A 16,920-nucleotide genomic window follows, 5' to 3' on the forward strand; every position below is an offset into this window, starting at 1 on the left:
GAGCACCTGCTCTGCCTGCTTCGGTGTGAGGCCTGACGCACAGGTGTGTTAGGCTTGGGTAGCAGACAGGGGAGGGTGCTAGTGATGGGCAGGGACGGGGGACACACGCAGAGGTGCAGGGCTTGGACGTGCCGCACCTGCGGCGTCTATGGAGGCGTTCAGGAAGGAGCCGGCTGGACGCGGCCGGGGGCTCAGGGCGCAGGTCTGGGCCGGAGACTTGGCACGCAGTGGGCAACGGCAGCCTTGGGAGTGGCTGGGAGCGGCCCCGGGGCGGGGGGGGGGGGGGGGTTGGCGTGAGTCGCTCGGCTGCCGGGAACAGGGATGACACATCTTCCCACATTCATTGTTTTCTATTTCCCTTAAGCGCCTGCTGTCATCACACTAGACGCCCTAAATCCACCACCGCTCGCTAGGAATGCTCTTTATTCCGCGCGGCACCTCCCCGGGCCCCGCGCCTGCGCAGAGCGGGAGGGGCGGGCCCTCCAGGCGGTGGCGTCACAGGGAGGCGTGGCTTCGGCGGCCCCGCCCCTGGCCCGCCTCCGGGGCATTGGCTGGCTGGACGCGCGGCCCTTGGGGCTCCGGGGGCCTCAGGCCAGCTGCAGCAGGTCGAGTTTGGCCAGCAAGCCTTGCGTGCGATTGTAGACATCCCCCAGGGTGCCCGCCGCCCGGGCCAGCGCGGCCCGCGCCTCCGCCTCCCCGGCGCCCGGGCACGCCAGCTCTAGCCAGTGGCCGCGGCCGGGGAAGGCGAGGAAGGCGAGGCGGACGGCCTGACGGGTCAGCCAGGGGTGGTGCGGGGCCAGCGCCGTGCGGTACGCGTCGCTGCACTGCGCGCCGGCGTCCGGCCCGCCCCGCGTCCCGGTGGCCACCCGGTGGAGGCAGAGTTGGGACCAGCGCAGCGCTCGGTGCAGCAGGAGCAGTGTGCGCGAGCCCGAGGAGCCGGCGGGGTCTCGAGGGGCGACCCCGTGCGGCTCCAGCAGGCCAGCCCGCCGCTCCCACGCCGCCATGGCCGCCAGCGACGAGTAGTGCGCCGCCTCCGGGCCGTGCACCCGCGCCTCGAGGGCCATCACTTTGGCAGAGGCCTCGCTCGTGGCGAAGGCGAAGATGGAGCCGAGGGGAGCTAGGAACCTGTGTGTTCGGGGGCAGGCAGAGCGTGGTTGGAGAGCGGGCGGGGGAGGCCCCGGGAGGCGGGCCCCGGGGTGGAGGACCCAAGGCCACTCACCTGACTAGCGCCCTCCATCCCGCGAGGTACTGCGGCAACGCCACATCGCCTTCGGGGTGCAGGCTGGCTCGGAACGGCCCTACCACGCGGCCCAGCGCTCCCTGGGGGCCCGCGCACTGAGGCTCTTCCCACTCGGGGGCCTCCGGGGGGCCCGATTGCCGCGGGACCTTGGGGGCAGACACCGGTGGGAGGGGGCGGGAGCAGAACCCCTGGCCTGCGGGGCCTCCTGCGCGGAGCAGCCCGGGCGCGCCCTGCAGACGTGACTCCTAAAGTCGGCCTGGCGTCTCTCCTGCTGCTGACGGGAAAGGGGACACTGGGAGCAGGACCAACCCCCTCCCCGGATCCTAGACCTGGCCGGGCTCCCCGCGATCCGGATCCCACCCCCGTCCCCAGCATACCTGGGCCGGTGGTGGGCCCTGGGGGACACACGACTGTGCCCCGGATCTGCAGCCCGGGAGGACCTCTGGGGAGAGGCGAGGCCGAGCAGTGAGGAGGGGGCTCGGGGCGCCCGCGCGGAGCTTCCCGGTTCCTCCCAGGGCAGCCGAGGGCAGGGGACACTCACGCAGGCTCCAGGCACAGACGTAGAGCAGCAGCAGCAGGAGGACCGCGAGGGGAATCGCGTGGCGGAACCAGCACCGCGAGACAAGCGGCAGCATCGCGACCCCAGTACCTGCTGCTGGCGCCATCGCCCCTCACCGGCCCCCAGCCAGCCCTTGTCCCTCCGTCTCCTCGGGAGAAGCCCGAGGTACGCTGAGGTGCTAAGGGTTAATTAATAATTAACCTACCAAGTCCCCTTCCCCGGCGCCCTTTGCCCCAGAGGGCAGCATCCCAGCGATGAAGGACCGGATGGAGAGGATTTGGGGGGACTCACGGAATGGAGAAGATTGGGGGGGGGGGATTCAGCACCAACCACACATCTCTGCGTTTGCCTTCCGTGTAGGGCCAGGTTGTAGGAAGAAGGAAGAAAGGCCCCGAGAACCAGTTTCCCCACTGAGCAATGGTGGGGGCCCGACATTAATTCTGGGCTTGAATTCTGGCCACTGTAAACTGAGGACAATAATAGGTACTTTGTCGATCGCATCTGAGGATTAAATGATAACGTATGTGCCAACACTGTAAATGCAAAAGTTTACCACAATTGCTCCATAAATCTTAACGTGTTAGGTTCAAACATAGGGCACCTGGGATTCCAGGAAGCGCCCACTTCTAAATTCACTCTTCCGTGTTCAAGGGACCTATCTCCATCTGGATGCTTTAGACTTTAGGCTTTATTTATTTGTTTTTATTCATGAGAGACTCAGAAAGAGAGAGGCAGAGACATAGGCAGAGGGAGAAGCAGGACTCCATCCGGGTACTCCAGGATCAGCCCTGAGCCAAAAGCAGATGTGCCCAACCCCCGAGTCACCCAGGCATCCCTACTTTAGGCTTTGAATGTTTATATTTTTTGTGGCTTCATTTTTTTTTTTTTTAACTCCAGATTGCTTCTGGTTCTTCAGTTATTCATCTCGTGTGTGTGTGTGTGTGTGTGTGTGTGTGTTTTAAAGAATCTCTTTGCCTGATGTGGGGCTTGAACTCATGACCCCCAGATCAAGAGTTGCATATTCTGGGCAAGCATGCCACCCACATTATTCTTCAAACCAAACCTTATGAACTATTTTTGCATCCATGCCCTGTACTAGTTCTCAAGAAGACAAAAGAGCCCTCACAGAGCTCAAGGTCCATTGGAAAATGTATCCTCTGTTTCCCCCACGTTGATGTGGGCTCCCATGAAGACAGGAGAGTGTGAAGAGCAGGCAAATCGGGGTTCGCCCCCTGACAAATTCAGGTCTTTTTTTTTTTCCTTCCCAAATTAGGATTCCACCTGGTGGTCATAGCTAGGAAAACATTCAGGGAAAGGACATGGAAGTGATGGAAGAAACAGCATCTTTTGCTCTTAGGCGTTCTCCATCCCCTCCCTGTAAACTACCTAGAATCGTTTCTGTGTATATTTTCTCTTTGGGGGAAGGGGTGCCCCGGATTCTCTGGGAGTCAGGGCCCCAATTACTAAGAAGAAGCTTTCTACCTCCCCCAGTTCCTGGATTCTTGTCCCATCTCTCCCTCTAACGCTCTTTCAAATTCTGGAGTCCTTGAGGTTGCTTCTGACCAATCCTGTCCATCACTTCTCTCCCTGGACTTTAGCTCCTGCTTCCTAGTGTGGGAGCGGTTCCAGGCTTGTTGACCTCAACCATAGGCAAGTCGCTTGCCATTTCTAAGCCCCAGTCCCATCATCTGCGGAATAGAAAGTGGAGTCTGCAGGGTTCCTGGAATGGATTAGTTTCGGGTGTCACTTAATCCAGGAGGCCCTTCCGTAATCAGAGTCTTCGGTCGCAGTGGTGCTATAAATGCACACAAGTAGCTCAGCTCACCGAGACCACAGGATGGAGAGGGGGGCCGCAGCCAAGCTGCTGTTGCTGGTGCTGCTGTGGGGCACCTGCTGCAGAAATGCACAAGCTGACCACCTGAGTGACTACACGTCGGTCATCGAGGTGACCAATGGGGGACCTTGGGGCGACTGGGCCTGGCCGGAGATGTGTCCTGATGGATTCTTTGCCAGTGGGTTCTCGCTCAAGGTAGGGGCTCAGGCCTAGGTCTTGGAGTGGGGAGGAGACGCAGGACCCTGTGCACGTGTGCACAGGAACAGAGGATGGCAATCTTTTCACGGGTCCTTACCCCTCCGTTCCCCCCACTCCCTGCCCTGCCCAGGAAGAGCCCCCCCAAGGCATCTCCAGAGATGACACGGCTTTGAACGGGATTCGACTGCACTGCTCACGGGGGAATGCGGAGCGCAACACGCAGGTGGTGGAGTCCCAGTCTGGAAGGTGTGGGGCCAGGGCCAAAGACCCCAGAGGATGTGGATAAGCCCCTTCCTCTCTGTTACACACACACCCTTCTAGCTAACAGGCTAAAAGGTCAGGGCTGTGGGGCAGTTGAGACCTCCGAGGAGTGGGTGGGGAGTTGCTGGAGGTCAGGTGAGGAAACCCACCCCCCTACCCCCGTGGTGCAGCCCCCCTCTGAGAAGCCCCCAGGGCGAGTAGGGATGGAGGGGCGGGGTAGGGGACTTCAGACCCTGTGCTTCTCCCCTTGCCCTGTAGGTGGGGCTCATGGAGTGAGCCCCTGTGGTGCCCTGGCGGTGGCTTTCTGGTGGCTTTCTCGCTGAGGGTGGAGGCGCGCCAGACCCTCGGGGACAACACGGCTGCCAACAACGTACGCTTCCGCTGCTCCGACAGCACGGAGCTGGAGAGGCCCGGCCTGGCCTGGGGTGACTTTGGGAAATGGAGTAAGCCCTGCCCCAAAGGCGTGTGCGGTCTGCAGACCAAGGTGGAGCCCCCGATGGGCCTCCAGGATGACACCGCCCTCAACGACGTGCGCTTCTTCTGCTGCCGCAGTTAAGGAGGTCGCCGGCCCCCCGCCAGTCCCACCGCGCTCGCTCCCTATTATAGCTTCTCTGTCTCTGCTGTGGTCTCGCTTGTTTTAGAGGTAGGAAGCTGCGTCTCCTTGTCTTCCTCTTAGCTCGACATTGGGTCAGGCCTAAATTTGGGTTTGGGCTCAGGAGGCCAGGCAGGCCCCTGAAAGTCACGGACTCTTCATCCAGCAAAGTGCCCTTGAGGGCAGCCTAGGTGGCTCAGCAGTTTGGCGCCTGCCTTTTGCCCAGGGCGTGATCCTGGAGACACAGGATTGAGTCCTGCCTAAGGCTCCCTGCATGGAGCCTACTTCTCCCTCTGCCTGTGTCTCTGCCTCTCTTGGTCTCTCATTAATAAATAAAAATCTTTAAAAAAAGAAAAAGTGCCCTTGAACACAATTTTGCGTCTGATGGTGGTGTCTGCAGACATATTGTCCTCGTTAAGAGCTCAGGGTCTTTCCTTTCTGAACCATCAGTGACCTCAGGTTGAGAAATGTCTACCAAATTAGGAGCCAGCAACATTAGAACACCCTAAGCTTTCATTTTCTAGAGTTTAGACTAATTTGTCTTTTTCACCGTTTCCTTTTCTTTCCTACAAAAGTTAAAGAATGGCTCTTCTGGGGCAGCTGGGGGGCTCCCATGGTTACACATTGCCTTCAGCTCAGGTTACATCTCTGGGTCCTGGGATCAAGCCCCACAACAGGCTCCTGGCTTAGTGAGGAGCCTGCTTCTCCCTCTCTCCCTGCTCCTGTTCTTTCTCTCTATCTGTTTCAAATTAATAAATAAAAAGTATTTTTTAAAAAAATGAAAGTGGCTTTTCCACGTACGGATTTCTGCCTGGGACCTTTGTCCTTGCTGGTCTCCACCTGTAACCCCCCAGCTACCTGGATGGCTTGTCCATTTACCAGACTTCGGCTCTGATTTCACTTTCTTGGACTTTATTTTATTTTAAAAAGTCCCTCCATCAGCTAATACCTATCCCATCACCAGCGTGTTTTTTTAAAAAGTGAAGTAATCTGGGATCCCTGGGTGGCGCAGCGGTTTGGTGCCTGCCTTTGGCCCGGGGCGCGATCCTGGAGACCCGGGATCGAATCCCACGTCGGGCTCCCGGTGCATGGAGCCTGCTTCTCCCTCTGCCTGTGTCTCTGCCTCTCTCTCTCTGTGTGACTATCATAAGTAAATAAAAATTAAAAAAAAAAAAAAGTGAAGTAATCTATTGGCTGTCAAAAAAATGTGTACCCTTCTTACACCCCTGGGTTGTTAAATTCTTCGGGCATATGGAACTTGCCTGTCTTGTTTGGCACTGTATGTGAGCGCATTCTAACAGGCCAATAACTACTTGTTAAGGACACTTGGGGGGGGGGGTCCCAAACAGGAGCACCCGGAGGCCCTGTGTGGCTGGAGGCCTTGGGGCCCTCCATGCACAGAGGGCATCATCTGAGACCCGAACAGAGAGTTCAAAAGTTTATTCCAGGTTCAGGTGGGCCAGTCGGGCATCCAGGAGGGAGCACAACATCAGTGGAACTTCATTGAGGGGTGCCCTGCGGAAAAGAGAAAGTGAGGACGCAGCCAGGGAGCAAGGGGGTTTTCGCTCCAGCTCCACCCCCACTATGCCCCACCTCCTTCTTCCTGCAATCGCCGCAGAAGACACCGAGGGTGGCGTTCACCAGCTGTATCCCGCACAGCACGACCTCCAGACACGAGGCGGCCACCAGCAGCGAGAAGAGAGTCACATTCCAGGAGACCACACCTGGTGGCTCCACGCACAAGTCCCACAAAGTATGGTTGAGCAGGTAAGAGCCTCTGCGGGGTGGGGGTGAGGGGGGGCAGGGTCATGTGAGAGGGTGTGCCCTCCCTGCAGCCCTGTGCAGGTGTCCAGGGAGGTTTACTAATGTGGCCCACGTGGAGGAGGCCCTGGCGCATCCCCCCCACTGCAGGTTGGGCATCCAGGTGGGAAAGGCGGGGCAGAGAGGGGCAAGCGAAGCCTTACTCGGTGTCTTTGAAGTGATATTCCCACTGGCCGTTCATTAAGCAAATGGGTCCGATTCGGAGCCCGGCTCCTGACACTGACAGGCAGTAGATGGCACCCAGCACCCCGAAGGCCGAGGAGAAGATGGAGCGCAGCATCTGGATGCGCCATGGAAGGAGAAGTGAGCAGGCCGCCTCTCCCGCGCCTGCACCTTACCTCGCAGGGCTCCCGACGCATGCAAAATACATCTCCCTGAGCATCTGGGGAGCTCAGTCCATTAAGCATCTGCTTTCGACTGGGGTCATGGTCGTGGGTCCTGGGGTCGAGCTCCCAGTGGTGCTTCCTGCTTAGCGAGGAGCCTGCTTTTCCCTCTCCATCTGCCCCCTTTCGTGCTCCCGTGCTCGTTCTCTCTCTCTCAAATAAATGAATAAAATCTTAAAAAAACAAAACAAAACAAAAAACCCTCCCTGCAAACCCGGGGGCTGGGCCTTAGCTGCTCCTGGAGCCAGAGGCTGCGGAGGTCGGTCGGAAGTTGTAGCGCCCCTCTGTATGTCCACTGAGGCCAAGTGCAGGGGCGTAGCTGGGACTCTGAGGAGGAGCTCCCGCAGCTGGTGGGGGACCGTGGCCACAGGTGTGGCTCTGCGAAGATCCATGCAGAGGGTCTTCCCAATCCCGCCCTCGTTTGAATCTTACCCTGCAGCGATTTCCGCAGCAGCCCACGCCGCAGCAGCCCTTGCCCCCTGCGCGAACAGCCGCGATGCCGGGACATAGCACCTGTAGAGGAGGATCAGTATGACAGCCAGGCCCCCCGCCGCTCCCCACATCCTCCACACCTTACTGCAGGGGCGTCACGGCCGCTAGTCTCCCCCTGGAGCTGCCTGGGATGCCATCAGCCCTTTGGACTGTAGGAAGGCCTTATCTCCCTGACTCCTGGAGCGCGCTTCCCTCCTGCCTTTACTTATATCATCATTGACGTGCCTACTTATCTGCAGCCTCCAAGAGGGTAGGGCCCAATGTACGATATCCTCCATAGATCTTGGCGCCTGGTAGGTGCCCAGCTGAACCGTAGTCAGAGGGCCTGGGGTCAATTAATGCCAACCCTGTGCTCACTTCACACTCTAGGGATGGCCTCATCTCTCTGGGTCTTCAAAACCCACCTCACAGGGCTGTTCTCAGGATTTAATGAAATGCCAGATCGACTTCAGGTCAAGACTGGCTCAGTACATGCTCAATAACAATAAATCTCCGTGGCAGAAAGGAATAATGGTGTTGGAGTGTCTGGTGAGCTGGGATTATGTGGAGCGGATGGGGAGAATGTTGGTGAATGCCCTGATGGGCAGTGCAGGGACCCCCAACCTACAATCTTGGTCCTTTTTTTAAAAAAAAAATTATTTATTTATTCATGAGAGACACAGAGAGGCAGAGACACAGGCTGGCTCCATGTGGGGAGCCCACAATGGGGCTCGATGCCAGGACCCTGGGATCACGCCTTGAGCCTAAAGCAGATGCTCAACCACTGAGCCCCCCAGGTGCCCCTCAAGTTTTCCTTTAATGATTCTTGAACCTGTCTGGACGATCAATCCCCCACCACCTCCCCGAAGGATGACATTTTCTCCACCTTTCTGTGAGATGTCTGAATCTCTTGCTCCCGTGCTGCCGCACACTCCATCCTACGTTGCTACCACCAGAGTGAACTTAGCTTTCAACTGGTCTCTTCTCTGCCCAAATCCTTCAGGATCTCCTCAGGGAGACATAAAGTCTGAATTCTAGGAGGGGGCACCTGGGGGGCTGAGTTGGTTGAGACTCAATTCTTGGTTTCAGCTCAAGTCATGATCCCAGCCAGGGTCATGGGATCGAGCCCCATGTCCAGTTCCTTCCTCAGTGCTGAGTCTGCTTGAGATTCTCCCTCTACCTCTCCCTGTGTCCCTCCCCCCACTCTTGCACACGCTGTCTCTCTTTCTAAAATAATAAATAAATAAAATATTTAAAAGAGAAAAAGAAGGATGCCTGGATGGCTCAATGGTTGCCTTCGGCTCAGGTCGTGACCCCGGGGTCCTGGGATTGAGTCCCCCATCAGGCTCCCCGCAGGTGGCCTGCTATCTCCCTCTGCCTGTCTCCCTGAGTCTCTCAGGAATAAATAAATAAAATCTTAAAGAGAGAAAGAGAGAGATTGAGCTTGGGGAAGGCGTTCGAGGCTGCTCACTTTGGCTCTGGCCTTATCTTGTTGCACCACACCAGGCTCTTTGCCTATTGCCCATCTCTGGAATTCCACAGCTGTCTTGATCTTTGCCTCTCTGTGCCTTGTGTGGCACACAGTGTACCAGGCATCATTTCATTCCTCTCTACGGGTGGGGCTGAGGGTTTAATTCTGTCATCTCATTCCTCGTGACGTCATAGAAACACCTGCCAAAGTGAGTAGAGTTCTTCCAGATACTCCCTGTCCGCTCTTCCATGTCTCCCAGCAGAACCAGCAGTGGCCCTCTGGGTGGGATGCTTAACTGGAAAGCCCCCAGATCCAAAGACACCTAGAATTGCTTTTGGGGTTTACCAATTTCCATTGACCTACCTCTTTGAGATTTCTATTTTCTTAGCCAAAGTGTTTAGTTCCTTTTTTTAAAAAAGATTTTTATTTATTTATTCATGAGAGACACAGCGGTTGAGTGGCTGCCTTGGATCCTCGCAGGGAGCCTCTCTCTCTGAATGAATAAATAAATAAATCTTAAAAAAAAAGAAAAAAAAAGATTTTATTTATTTATTCATGCGAGACACACACACACAGAGAGAAAGAGAGAGAGAGAGACAGAGGCAAAGACCCAGGCAGAGGTAGAAGCAGGCTCCATGCAGAGAACCCGACATGGGACTCGATCTTGGGTCTCCAGGATCACACCCTGGGCTGCAGGCGGTGCTAAACCGCTGCGCCACCGGGGTTGCCCAATAAATAAAATCTTTAAAGAAAAAAAAAGAACTTCAGAAAACCCTTTGGCAATATCCATGAGCACTGAATGCCTGCACGCACCTTAAGAATCAGCCATTTCGGGAATCCCTGGGTGGCTCAGTGTTTTAGCGCCTGCCTTTGGCCCAGGGTGTGATCCTGAGGTCCTGGGATTGAGTCCCGCATCGGGCTCCCTGCATGGAGCCTGCTTCTCTCTCTGCCTGTGTGTCTGCCTCTCTCTCCTCTGTGTCTTTCATGAATAAATAAATAAAATCTTAAAAAAAAAAAGAAAGGAATCAGCCATTTCACTCCTAAGTATCCATCCAACAGTCATGCAAACAGAAGTTCGCCTAAAAACATCTGTGGGAATGTCCATAGCACCATTATTTGCAATAAACCCAAGTTGGGGCCTATGCAAACACCCATCAATGGTAGGATGTTTAAATTAATTGCAGTGTATGCACACCCTGGAACGCACAAGAAATAACAGACTACGCCTCTGTATAATGACACGGATGAACCTCACACACATATGTTGAGCTGGAGAAGCCAGACACAAAATTGCTACCCTGCAGGGTTCCATTCATATAAAGAGCTGAACGGGCAAGACTAGCCCATGGGGTTAGAAATCAGGGTGGTGGGGACTCTAGTGGGGGTCGTGCCTGGCATGGGAGGCACGTCTGGGATTCTGGTAATGAACTGTGTCTTGGTCTGAGTGCTGGGTGCATGGGGAGGTCCGCTTTGTAAAAATCTGCTGGGCTGTCTGCTAAGGATCTGGGCGCTCGTCCGTATGACTTTAAAAAAAGTTCAGGGGATCCCTGGGTAGCTCAGCGATTTAGTGCCTGTCTTTGGCCCAGGGCGCGATCCTGGAATCCCGGGATTGGGTCCCACGTCGGGCTACTGGCATGGAGCCTGCTTCTCCTGCCTGTGTCTCTGCCTCTCTCTCTCTCTCTCTATGTCTATCATAAGTAAATAAATAAATCTTAAAAAAAAAAAAAAAAAAAAAAAAAAACAAAGTTCAAAAGCTGGCAGCCTGATTGGCTCAGCAGTTTAGCACCGTCTTCAGCCCAGGGCGTGATCCTGGAGACTTGGGTTCAAGTCCTGCTTTGGGGTCCCTGCATGGTGCCTGGTTCTCCCTCTGCCTGTGTCTCTGCCTGTCTCTCTCTCTCTCTGTGTGTCTCCCATGAATAAAGAAATAAAATCTGGGATCCCTGGGTGGCGCAGCGGTTTAGCGCCTGCCTTTGGCCCAGGGCGCAATCCTGGAGACCCGGGATCAAATCCCACATCGGGCTCCCAGTGCATGGAGCCTGCTTCTCCCTCTGCCTGTGTCTCTGCCTCTCTCTCTCTCTCTGTGACTATCATAAATAAATAAAAAAATTAAAAAAAAAAAAAAAAAGAAATAAAATCTTTTTTAAAATAGTTCAAAAGCTCAAAACAAGGTAAAAGGTCCTTCTATAGTTTCTTGTTGTACTTTTTTGTTTGTTTGTTTTTTTATTTATTTGAGACACAGAGAGAGGGAGCACCAACAGGGGGAGAAGCATACTCCCCGCGGAGCAGGGAGCCAGATGCAGAATTCAACCCCAGGACACTGGGATCATGACCTGAGCAGAAGGCAGATGTTCCCCGACTGAGCCCCCCCCCCCCCCCCACCCGGGGCACCTTTCCTGTTGCAGTTATAATAAAATCCCCATTCTTCACAAGGGTCTACATGCTCTGGCCCATGCCTGCCTCAGGGCTCATCTCATTAAACCCCCACTGCCCCGGCTGCCCACACGATCCTCAGATGTGCCAGCTTAGGCTGTGTACTTGCCAGCCACCTGCCCACCCTCGGCTGTGGTGTAGCTTCCTTCGTTTTGTCTTGTGGGGTCCAGTTCAGATGTCACCTCACTGAGGTCTTCCTTGAAGATGCTATAAACAGGGGCGCCTGGCCAGCTCGGTGGGTACAGCACTCCACTTTTGGTCCTGGGGTTATGACTTTGAGCTCCATGTGTGGCATAGAGTTTACTTAAAAAAAATTAAAAGTATATTCTTGGGGTGCCTGGGTGGCTCAGTCGGTTAAGCATCTGCCTCTTGATTTGGGCTCAGGTCGTGATCTCAGGGTTATGGGACTGAGCCCCACATTGGGGTGGGAATGGGGGTGGTGTGTTTAGGATTCTCCCTCTCCATCTCCCCCTGCCCCTCCCCTGACCCCTCCCCTCCTCTCTTTGGAAAAAAGTTTTAAAATTTTCAAAAATATATACTCTCCGGGTGCCTGGGTGACTCAGTGGATGAGCATCTCCCTTCCACTCAGGGCGTGATCCCAGGGTCCTGGGATTGAGTCCCATGTCTGGCTACCCGAAGGGATCTGCTTCTCCCTCTGCCTGTGTCTCTGCCTCTCACTCTGTGTGTCTCTCAGGAATAAAAAATAAAATCTGAAAAAAAAAAAAAAAAAAAAAAGCATTCTCTTACCTAGAAATGAAATTCAAAGGGATAGAAAGTGATGTTTAAAAAAAAGAAAGAGGGATCCCTGGGTGGCGCAGCGGTTTGGCGCCTGCCTTTGGCCCAGGGCACGATCCTGGAGACCCGGGATCGAATCCCATGTCGGGCTCCCGGGGCATGGAGCCTGCTTCTCCCTCTGCCTTTGTCTCTGCCTCTCTCTCTGTGACTATCATAAATAAATAAAAAAATTAAAAAAAAATGTTTAAAAAAAAGAAAGAAAGAAAATGCTATGAACACTGCCCACTCCCCACCCCACGCCCAACCCCCCTTGCCCTAGGAAGGAGCTCTTTGCCATCACACCTGCTTGGTCTCCTGGGGGTGGGGAGGGCCTGTCTTGCCTGAAATCATCTTACTCCTTTGTGTACTGCTCACAGGTTATTAACCGAGTGCCTGTCAAGTACTGGGCAGGACTGGTTAGCCACAGGGCTTGCATTCGCGCTCTCTGGATGCTGTATGTGTCCTAGAGGGAGTGCCAGCTCCAGGGAGAGCAGGGCCGTGGCCCTAGTCCCCGCGGTGCCTAAGGGACTCTGCGAACACAGGCGAGAAAGTCTCCTTAAGAGCAGCTGGGGCATGGAGGTGGGAAGAGAAGGGCCAGGAATGTCCTGGGCAGGGGTGCCGGCAGCGTGGGGGGTCTCCCCTGAGGCAGGCCGGTTAGACCGGTTAGACCATGGGGAGATAGGGGTGGCCAGGGCTGGAGAAGGGGCACAGTGTGGTGCTGAGTGAGGGTGCAGGGAGGACAGTCACTGTGTCCAGAGAGGCCCAGGGGAGCCCTGCCTGGGGAGTTTCACCCGTGAGTCCTCTGAGGAGTGAGGAGCCAACCTGGGGACATCCCATGGCCATGTTAACCTACCCTGAAGTTCCCCGAAATGTCAGGGTGGGGATGAAGAGGTCTCTGAGGTGTGTGTCGTCCCCCCCCCCCCTTCGTCAACCCCACTCCTGACAGATCTGAGTCTCCAGGAAGCCAAGGGCAGGGGCACCCTCCCCACCATGCACACCTGAGCTCTGAGTCGAGGCAGCCCCAGGATGGAGGGGGGCATCCAGAAGTGTGAGCGGAGAGTAGAGGGACCACGGGGAGGCGGAACAGGCAGGATGAACAGAGCTGTGATCCTGTTCCTGGCTCCAGGTGCTCACACCCAGCCTCCATGCCCGTTATCATCCAGCCCTGATCACCACCCACAGGGCCAGCTGTTCCCTCTGGCCTCCGAGGGAGAGGGAGGGATGCGCATCTGCTGCCTGTGGCACCCTCCCCACGCCCCCGCAGGGCAGGGAGGGACAGGGAGTGGGGGCTCCTTCCTTCCTTCCTTCCTTCCTTCCTTCCTTCCTTCCTTCCTTCCTTCCTTCCTTCCCTTTACCCTTGGATTTTTGGATGTTCAGCTCAGGCCCCTGGGCCTCCCCCAGGACTCACAGGCCCTCGGTGTCTGAGGGCGGTGGGAGGACCCAGGTCCCTCCAGACTGCCATCCCCACCCCCCACCCCACCCCACTCGAGCCCAGGACCCCACAGCGGGGCGCCCACCCGCTCACCATCAGGCCCCCTCCGACGAAGCCAGCCATGAGCCACACTTGCAAACTGAGGTTGCTGACGTTTGTCCAGTTGGTCTTGCCCTGAGGCACCAGCAGGAGGGCATTGGCCACCATGCAGACCAGGGACAGGGGGATGAGGGAGAGCCCCACGAAGCGGGAGCACTTCCCAGTGCACATGGTGAGGCAGCCACCCCTACGAGTCCCGAGTGAAAGTGAGCCCCGATCCGGGGCCAGAATAAAAACAAGCCTGGAGCAAGGTACAAAGGTTGGAGAGGAGTGGCAGCATCAGGCGGGGAGAGATAAGGGAGAGACAGGCAGGAGCACCGCAAAGAGGAGGTGGAGGGGCCGCTGCCCTTGAGCTGGGGGTGTGGGGGTGGAGGCAAGGAGCTTGACACGCAGGAAGTGGCCTGAGGTTGGGGTGCTCTTTCTCCCTTCCTGCCGCACCTGCCCCTGCCCCTGCGGCCATCCCCCAAGGGCCGCTAGCCTGCTTTGTGCCTCAGCCGAGAGCCTGACGCCTCTAAGTCCCTGCTGCCTCGGGGGCACCAGAGCTGTAGTGACTCCCCTTCCCTGGTGGCAGGTGGTGGGGACAACCTGGGCCCGTGTGAGGAGCAGTTAGTGAGCTGGGGTGCCCTGTCCTTCCCAGGGGTCCCAGGCTGAGGGGCCCTTCTGGAAGGAAACTAAAAGGATGGTGGCGAACCCTCATTGTGCTCTCATTTCTTCTGTCATTACTGGTTTAAAGATCCCTCCCCCTGGGGCGCCCAGGGTGAGGTTCAGTGGGTGAAGCATCTGCCTTCGGCTCAGGTCGTGATCCCAGGGTCCTGGGATCAAGTTGTGAGTCAAGCTCCCTGCTCAGTGGGGAGCCGGCTTCTCCCCTACTTAAAGCTCTCTCTCTTTCTCTCAAATAAATAAATACAATCTTAAACAATAATCAATAAATAAAAACAAAAAGCCCTCCTCTGCTGAGGCCACTGCCTGTCTCTCAGCAAGGAGGCCCGACTGATGCGAACATGCTGCCCCTGCCGCCTCAGTATGTGATTCGGTGATGGCCACAGGACCTGGGTCAGTCCTGTGAGAATCAATTCCTGGCTCGGGTCATGGTCAGCCTGTGGTCAAAGAAGCTCTGGTTCTGTTGGGGGTGGCTGAAGTTCCTGGTGGCAGAGCCTTGCCATGAGGGAGGGCCTGCAGGAGAGCCAAGCCCCCAAGAGGAAGAGCAAAGACCGGGAGGGGTCTAGACGGTGTGGCTGGCACCATCGGAGCTGACAGATCCAGCCACGCCTGAAGCCTGATCAATCCCTCCAAGGTTCTGTCTTCCAGCAAACCAGTTGGAGGGGCGCTTCTGTTGATGGCGGCGTGGAGAGTCCTTTCCGATACAGAGAGGGATTCACGAAGTCCTCACTGTGCACAGGGCCCATGGTTGGAGACTGTGAGGCCCCCCTGTGAGTCAGAGGCGGGCCTAGGTGCCAGGATGAAGGTGAAGGCCCTTGTAGGGTGCAGAGGCCAGGGGGTGGTGTGCAGCCAGGGACCCCAGCAGCCCCTTGAAACCATGGTGGAAATGCTGACAGTGGAGAAGTCCTTTCACTCAAGAAGAATGAAGAATCGGGGAGGCCTCCCCCCATTGACAACACAGCTGGATTCAGACCGCCTACAAGGGCTTTGCCACTGGAACCAGAGGATGCCTGGAACAGGACATTTCTCTGAACCTCCCGGAACTCTGTGGTACAGGACCTGTGGACGATAATTGTGATTATTGTGACAACTGGTATTCAGTTTTGCCGAACGCTTTAAAAACACTCCCATGTTGTTTCTGATGTGTCTTTTCATTGATTTTTCTGTCTCTTTTTGTTGATTTATTTTTTTAATTTAATTTTATTTATTTTTTACACTCTCGTGTTTTATTTTTTTTAAGATTATTTATTTATGAGAGCCACAGAGAGAGAGAGACAGAGACAGAGACACAGACACAGGTAGAGGGAGAAGCAGGCTCCAATGCAGGGAGCCCGACGTGGGACTAGATCCTGGGTCTTCAGGATCTGGCCCTGGGCTAAAGGCAGCGTTAAACTGCTGAGCCACCCAGGCAGCCCCTTCTCTCGTGTTTTATTTTATTTTTATTTTTTTAAATTAAAAAAAAATTTATCTACGATAGTCACACACACGCAGAGGGAGAAGCAGGCTCCATGCACTGGAAGCCCGACGTGGGATTCGATCCCAGGTCTCCAGGATCACGCCCTGGGCCAAAGGCAGGTGCCAAACTGCTGCGCCACCCAGGGATCCCTTCTCTTGTGTTTTAGAAGGTGGATCCTAAATCCTGTGAGCTTTGCAGGAGTGTCTTTTCACTTGTCACCTGTCTCCTTCTGAGAAGCCTTGGGCTGCCTTCCATCCCTGCAAGGCCCTCCGAGGGGGTTCGGTGCAGTTTCCCATGCTGGGCTTTATAGCTCACAGAAGAAGTGATGGTCACTGTCAGAGCAACGTCAGGTCACACTGATGGCCCCGAGAGGGGACTCAACCCCATCCCGGTGGGCAGAGCGGGATGCAGAGTCTGAGTGGTGCTGTTGCGTTTTAGGCGAGTAAAGAGACAAAGAAGTATGTGTGGGGTGGGCCACAGGTGTTCCTTATGTTGCATTTATACAATTGGATGTGCCTGAAATAACGAGGGGTTACCTGGCTGAGGCAGCCTGGGGAGCACACGACTCTTGGTCTCAGGGTTGTGAGTTTAAGCTCCATGCTGGCTCAGAGGTTACTAAAAAATAATAATAATGAACTTTAGAGGTGCCCGGGTGGCTCAGTCAGTTGAGTGTCTGACTCTTGTGTTTCAGCTCTGGTTGTGATCTCACAGGTCATGAGATTGAGCCCCGCATTGTGCTCCATACTCAGTAGGGAATCTGCTTGAGATCCTCTCCTTCTGCCCCCCGGCCTACTTGGGCTCTTTCTCTCTCTCAAATAAATAAATAAAATCTTGGGCAGCCCCGGTGGCGCAGCGGTTTAGCGCCTCCTGCGGCCTGGGGTGTGATCCTGGAGATCCAGGATCGAGTCCCACGTCGGGCTCCCTGTATGGAGCCTGCTTCTCGCTCTGCCTGTGTCTCTGCCTCTCTCTTCGGTCTCTGAATGAATAAAGAAAATAAATCTTAAAAAAATAAAAATAAATAAATAAAATCTTTACAAAATAATAAACTAAAAAATAAACATTAAAAAATTTTAATTATAAACTTAAAAGCACAATTATTTAAAAAATAATACACTTTAGAAAAAAACAGGGCAGCCTGGGTGGCTCAGCAGTTTAGCACTGCCTTCAGCCCAGGGCCTGATCCTGGGGACCCGGGATCAAGTCCTATGTCAGGCTCTTTGCATGGAGCCTGCTTCTCCC

General features: G+C 55.3%; 3 protein-coding genes across 5 annotated transcripts; 1 reads left to right on the plus strand and 2 right to left on the minus strand.

Annotated features, from left to right (window-relative positions):
* Window positions 1-287: 287 nt before the first annotated feature.
* GLTPD2 (glycolipid transfer protein domain containing 2) lies at window positions 288-1,988 on the minus strand (the record flags this gene model as incomplete). The annotated part of the gene is made up of 3 exons (XM_038538800.1): window positions 288-1,125; window positions 1,220-1,386; window positions 1,782-1,988. Coding segments are annotated over 3 exons (912 nt in total), but the record flags the coding sequence as incomplete, so codon positions are not given.
* On the plus strand, window positions 1,412-8,029 carry VMO1 (vitelline membrane outer layer 1 homolog). 3 transcript variants are annotated; one of them, XR_005359450.1, is made up of 6 exons: window positions 1,412-1,964; window positions 3,398-3,828; window positions 3,962-4,077; window positions 4,351-4,735; window positions 6,303-6,451; window positions 6,691-8,029. XR_005359450.1 is itself a non-coding variant. In XM_038536576.1 (3 exons), the coding sequence occupies exons 1-3, from the start codon at window positions 3,601-3,603 to the stop codon at window positions 4,646-4,648; spliced, it is 642 nt and encodes a 213-aa protein (XP_038392504.1). In that variant the 5' UTR covers window positions 2,619-3,600; the 3' UTR covers window positions 4,649-5,071. The 3 variants fall into 3 exon arrangements, 1 of the variants encoding a protein (XP_038392504.1); XR_005359449.1 differs by lacking the exon at window positions 1,412-1,964 and having other exon boundaries at window positions 2,617-3,828; XM_038536576.1 differs by lacking the exons at window positions 1,412-1,964; window positions 6,303-6,451; window positions 6,691-8,029 and having other exon boundaries at window positions 2,619-3,828; window positions 4,351-5,071.
* On the minus strand, window positions 6,110-13,800 carry TM4SF5 (transmembrane 4 L six family member 5). Its single transcript, XM_038536577.1, has 5 exons — window positions 13,560-13,800; window positions 7,321-7,401; window positions 6,649-6,785; window positions 6,278-6,461; window positions 6,110-6,199 (listed from the first exon to the last, which is right to left on the minus strand). Exons 1-5 carry the CDS (start codon window positions 13,734-13,736, stop codon window positions 6,185-6,187), a joined length of 594 nt encoding a protein of 197 aa, XP_038392505.1. The 5' UTR covers window positions 13,737-13,800; the 3' UTR covers window positions 6,110-6,184.
* Between the last annotated feature and the right edge of the window lie 3,120 nt (window positions 13,801-16,920).

The sequence above is a fragment of the Canis lupus genome, chromosome 5, assembly GCF_011100685.1.
Source record: "Canis lupus familiaris isolate Mischka breed German Shepherd chromosome 5, alternate assembly UU_Cfam_GSD_1.0, whole genome shotgun sequence".
Lineage (NCBI taxonomy): Eukaryota > Metazoa > Chordata > Mammalia > Carnivora > Canidae > Canis > Canis lupus.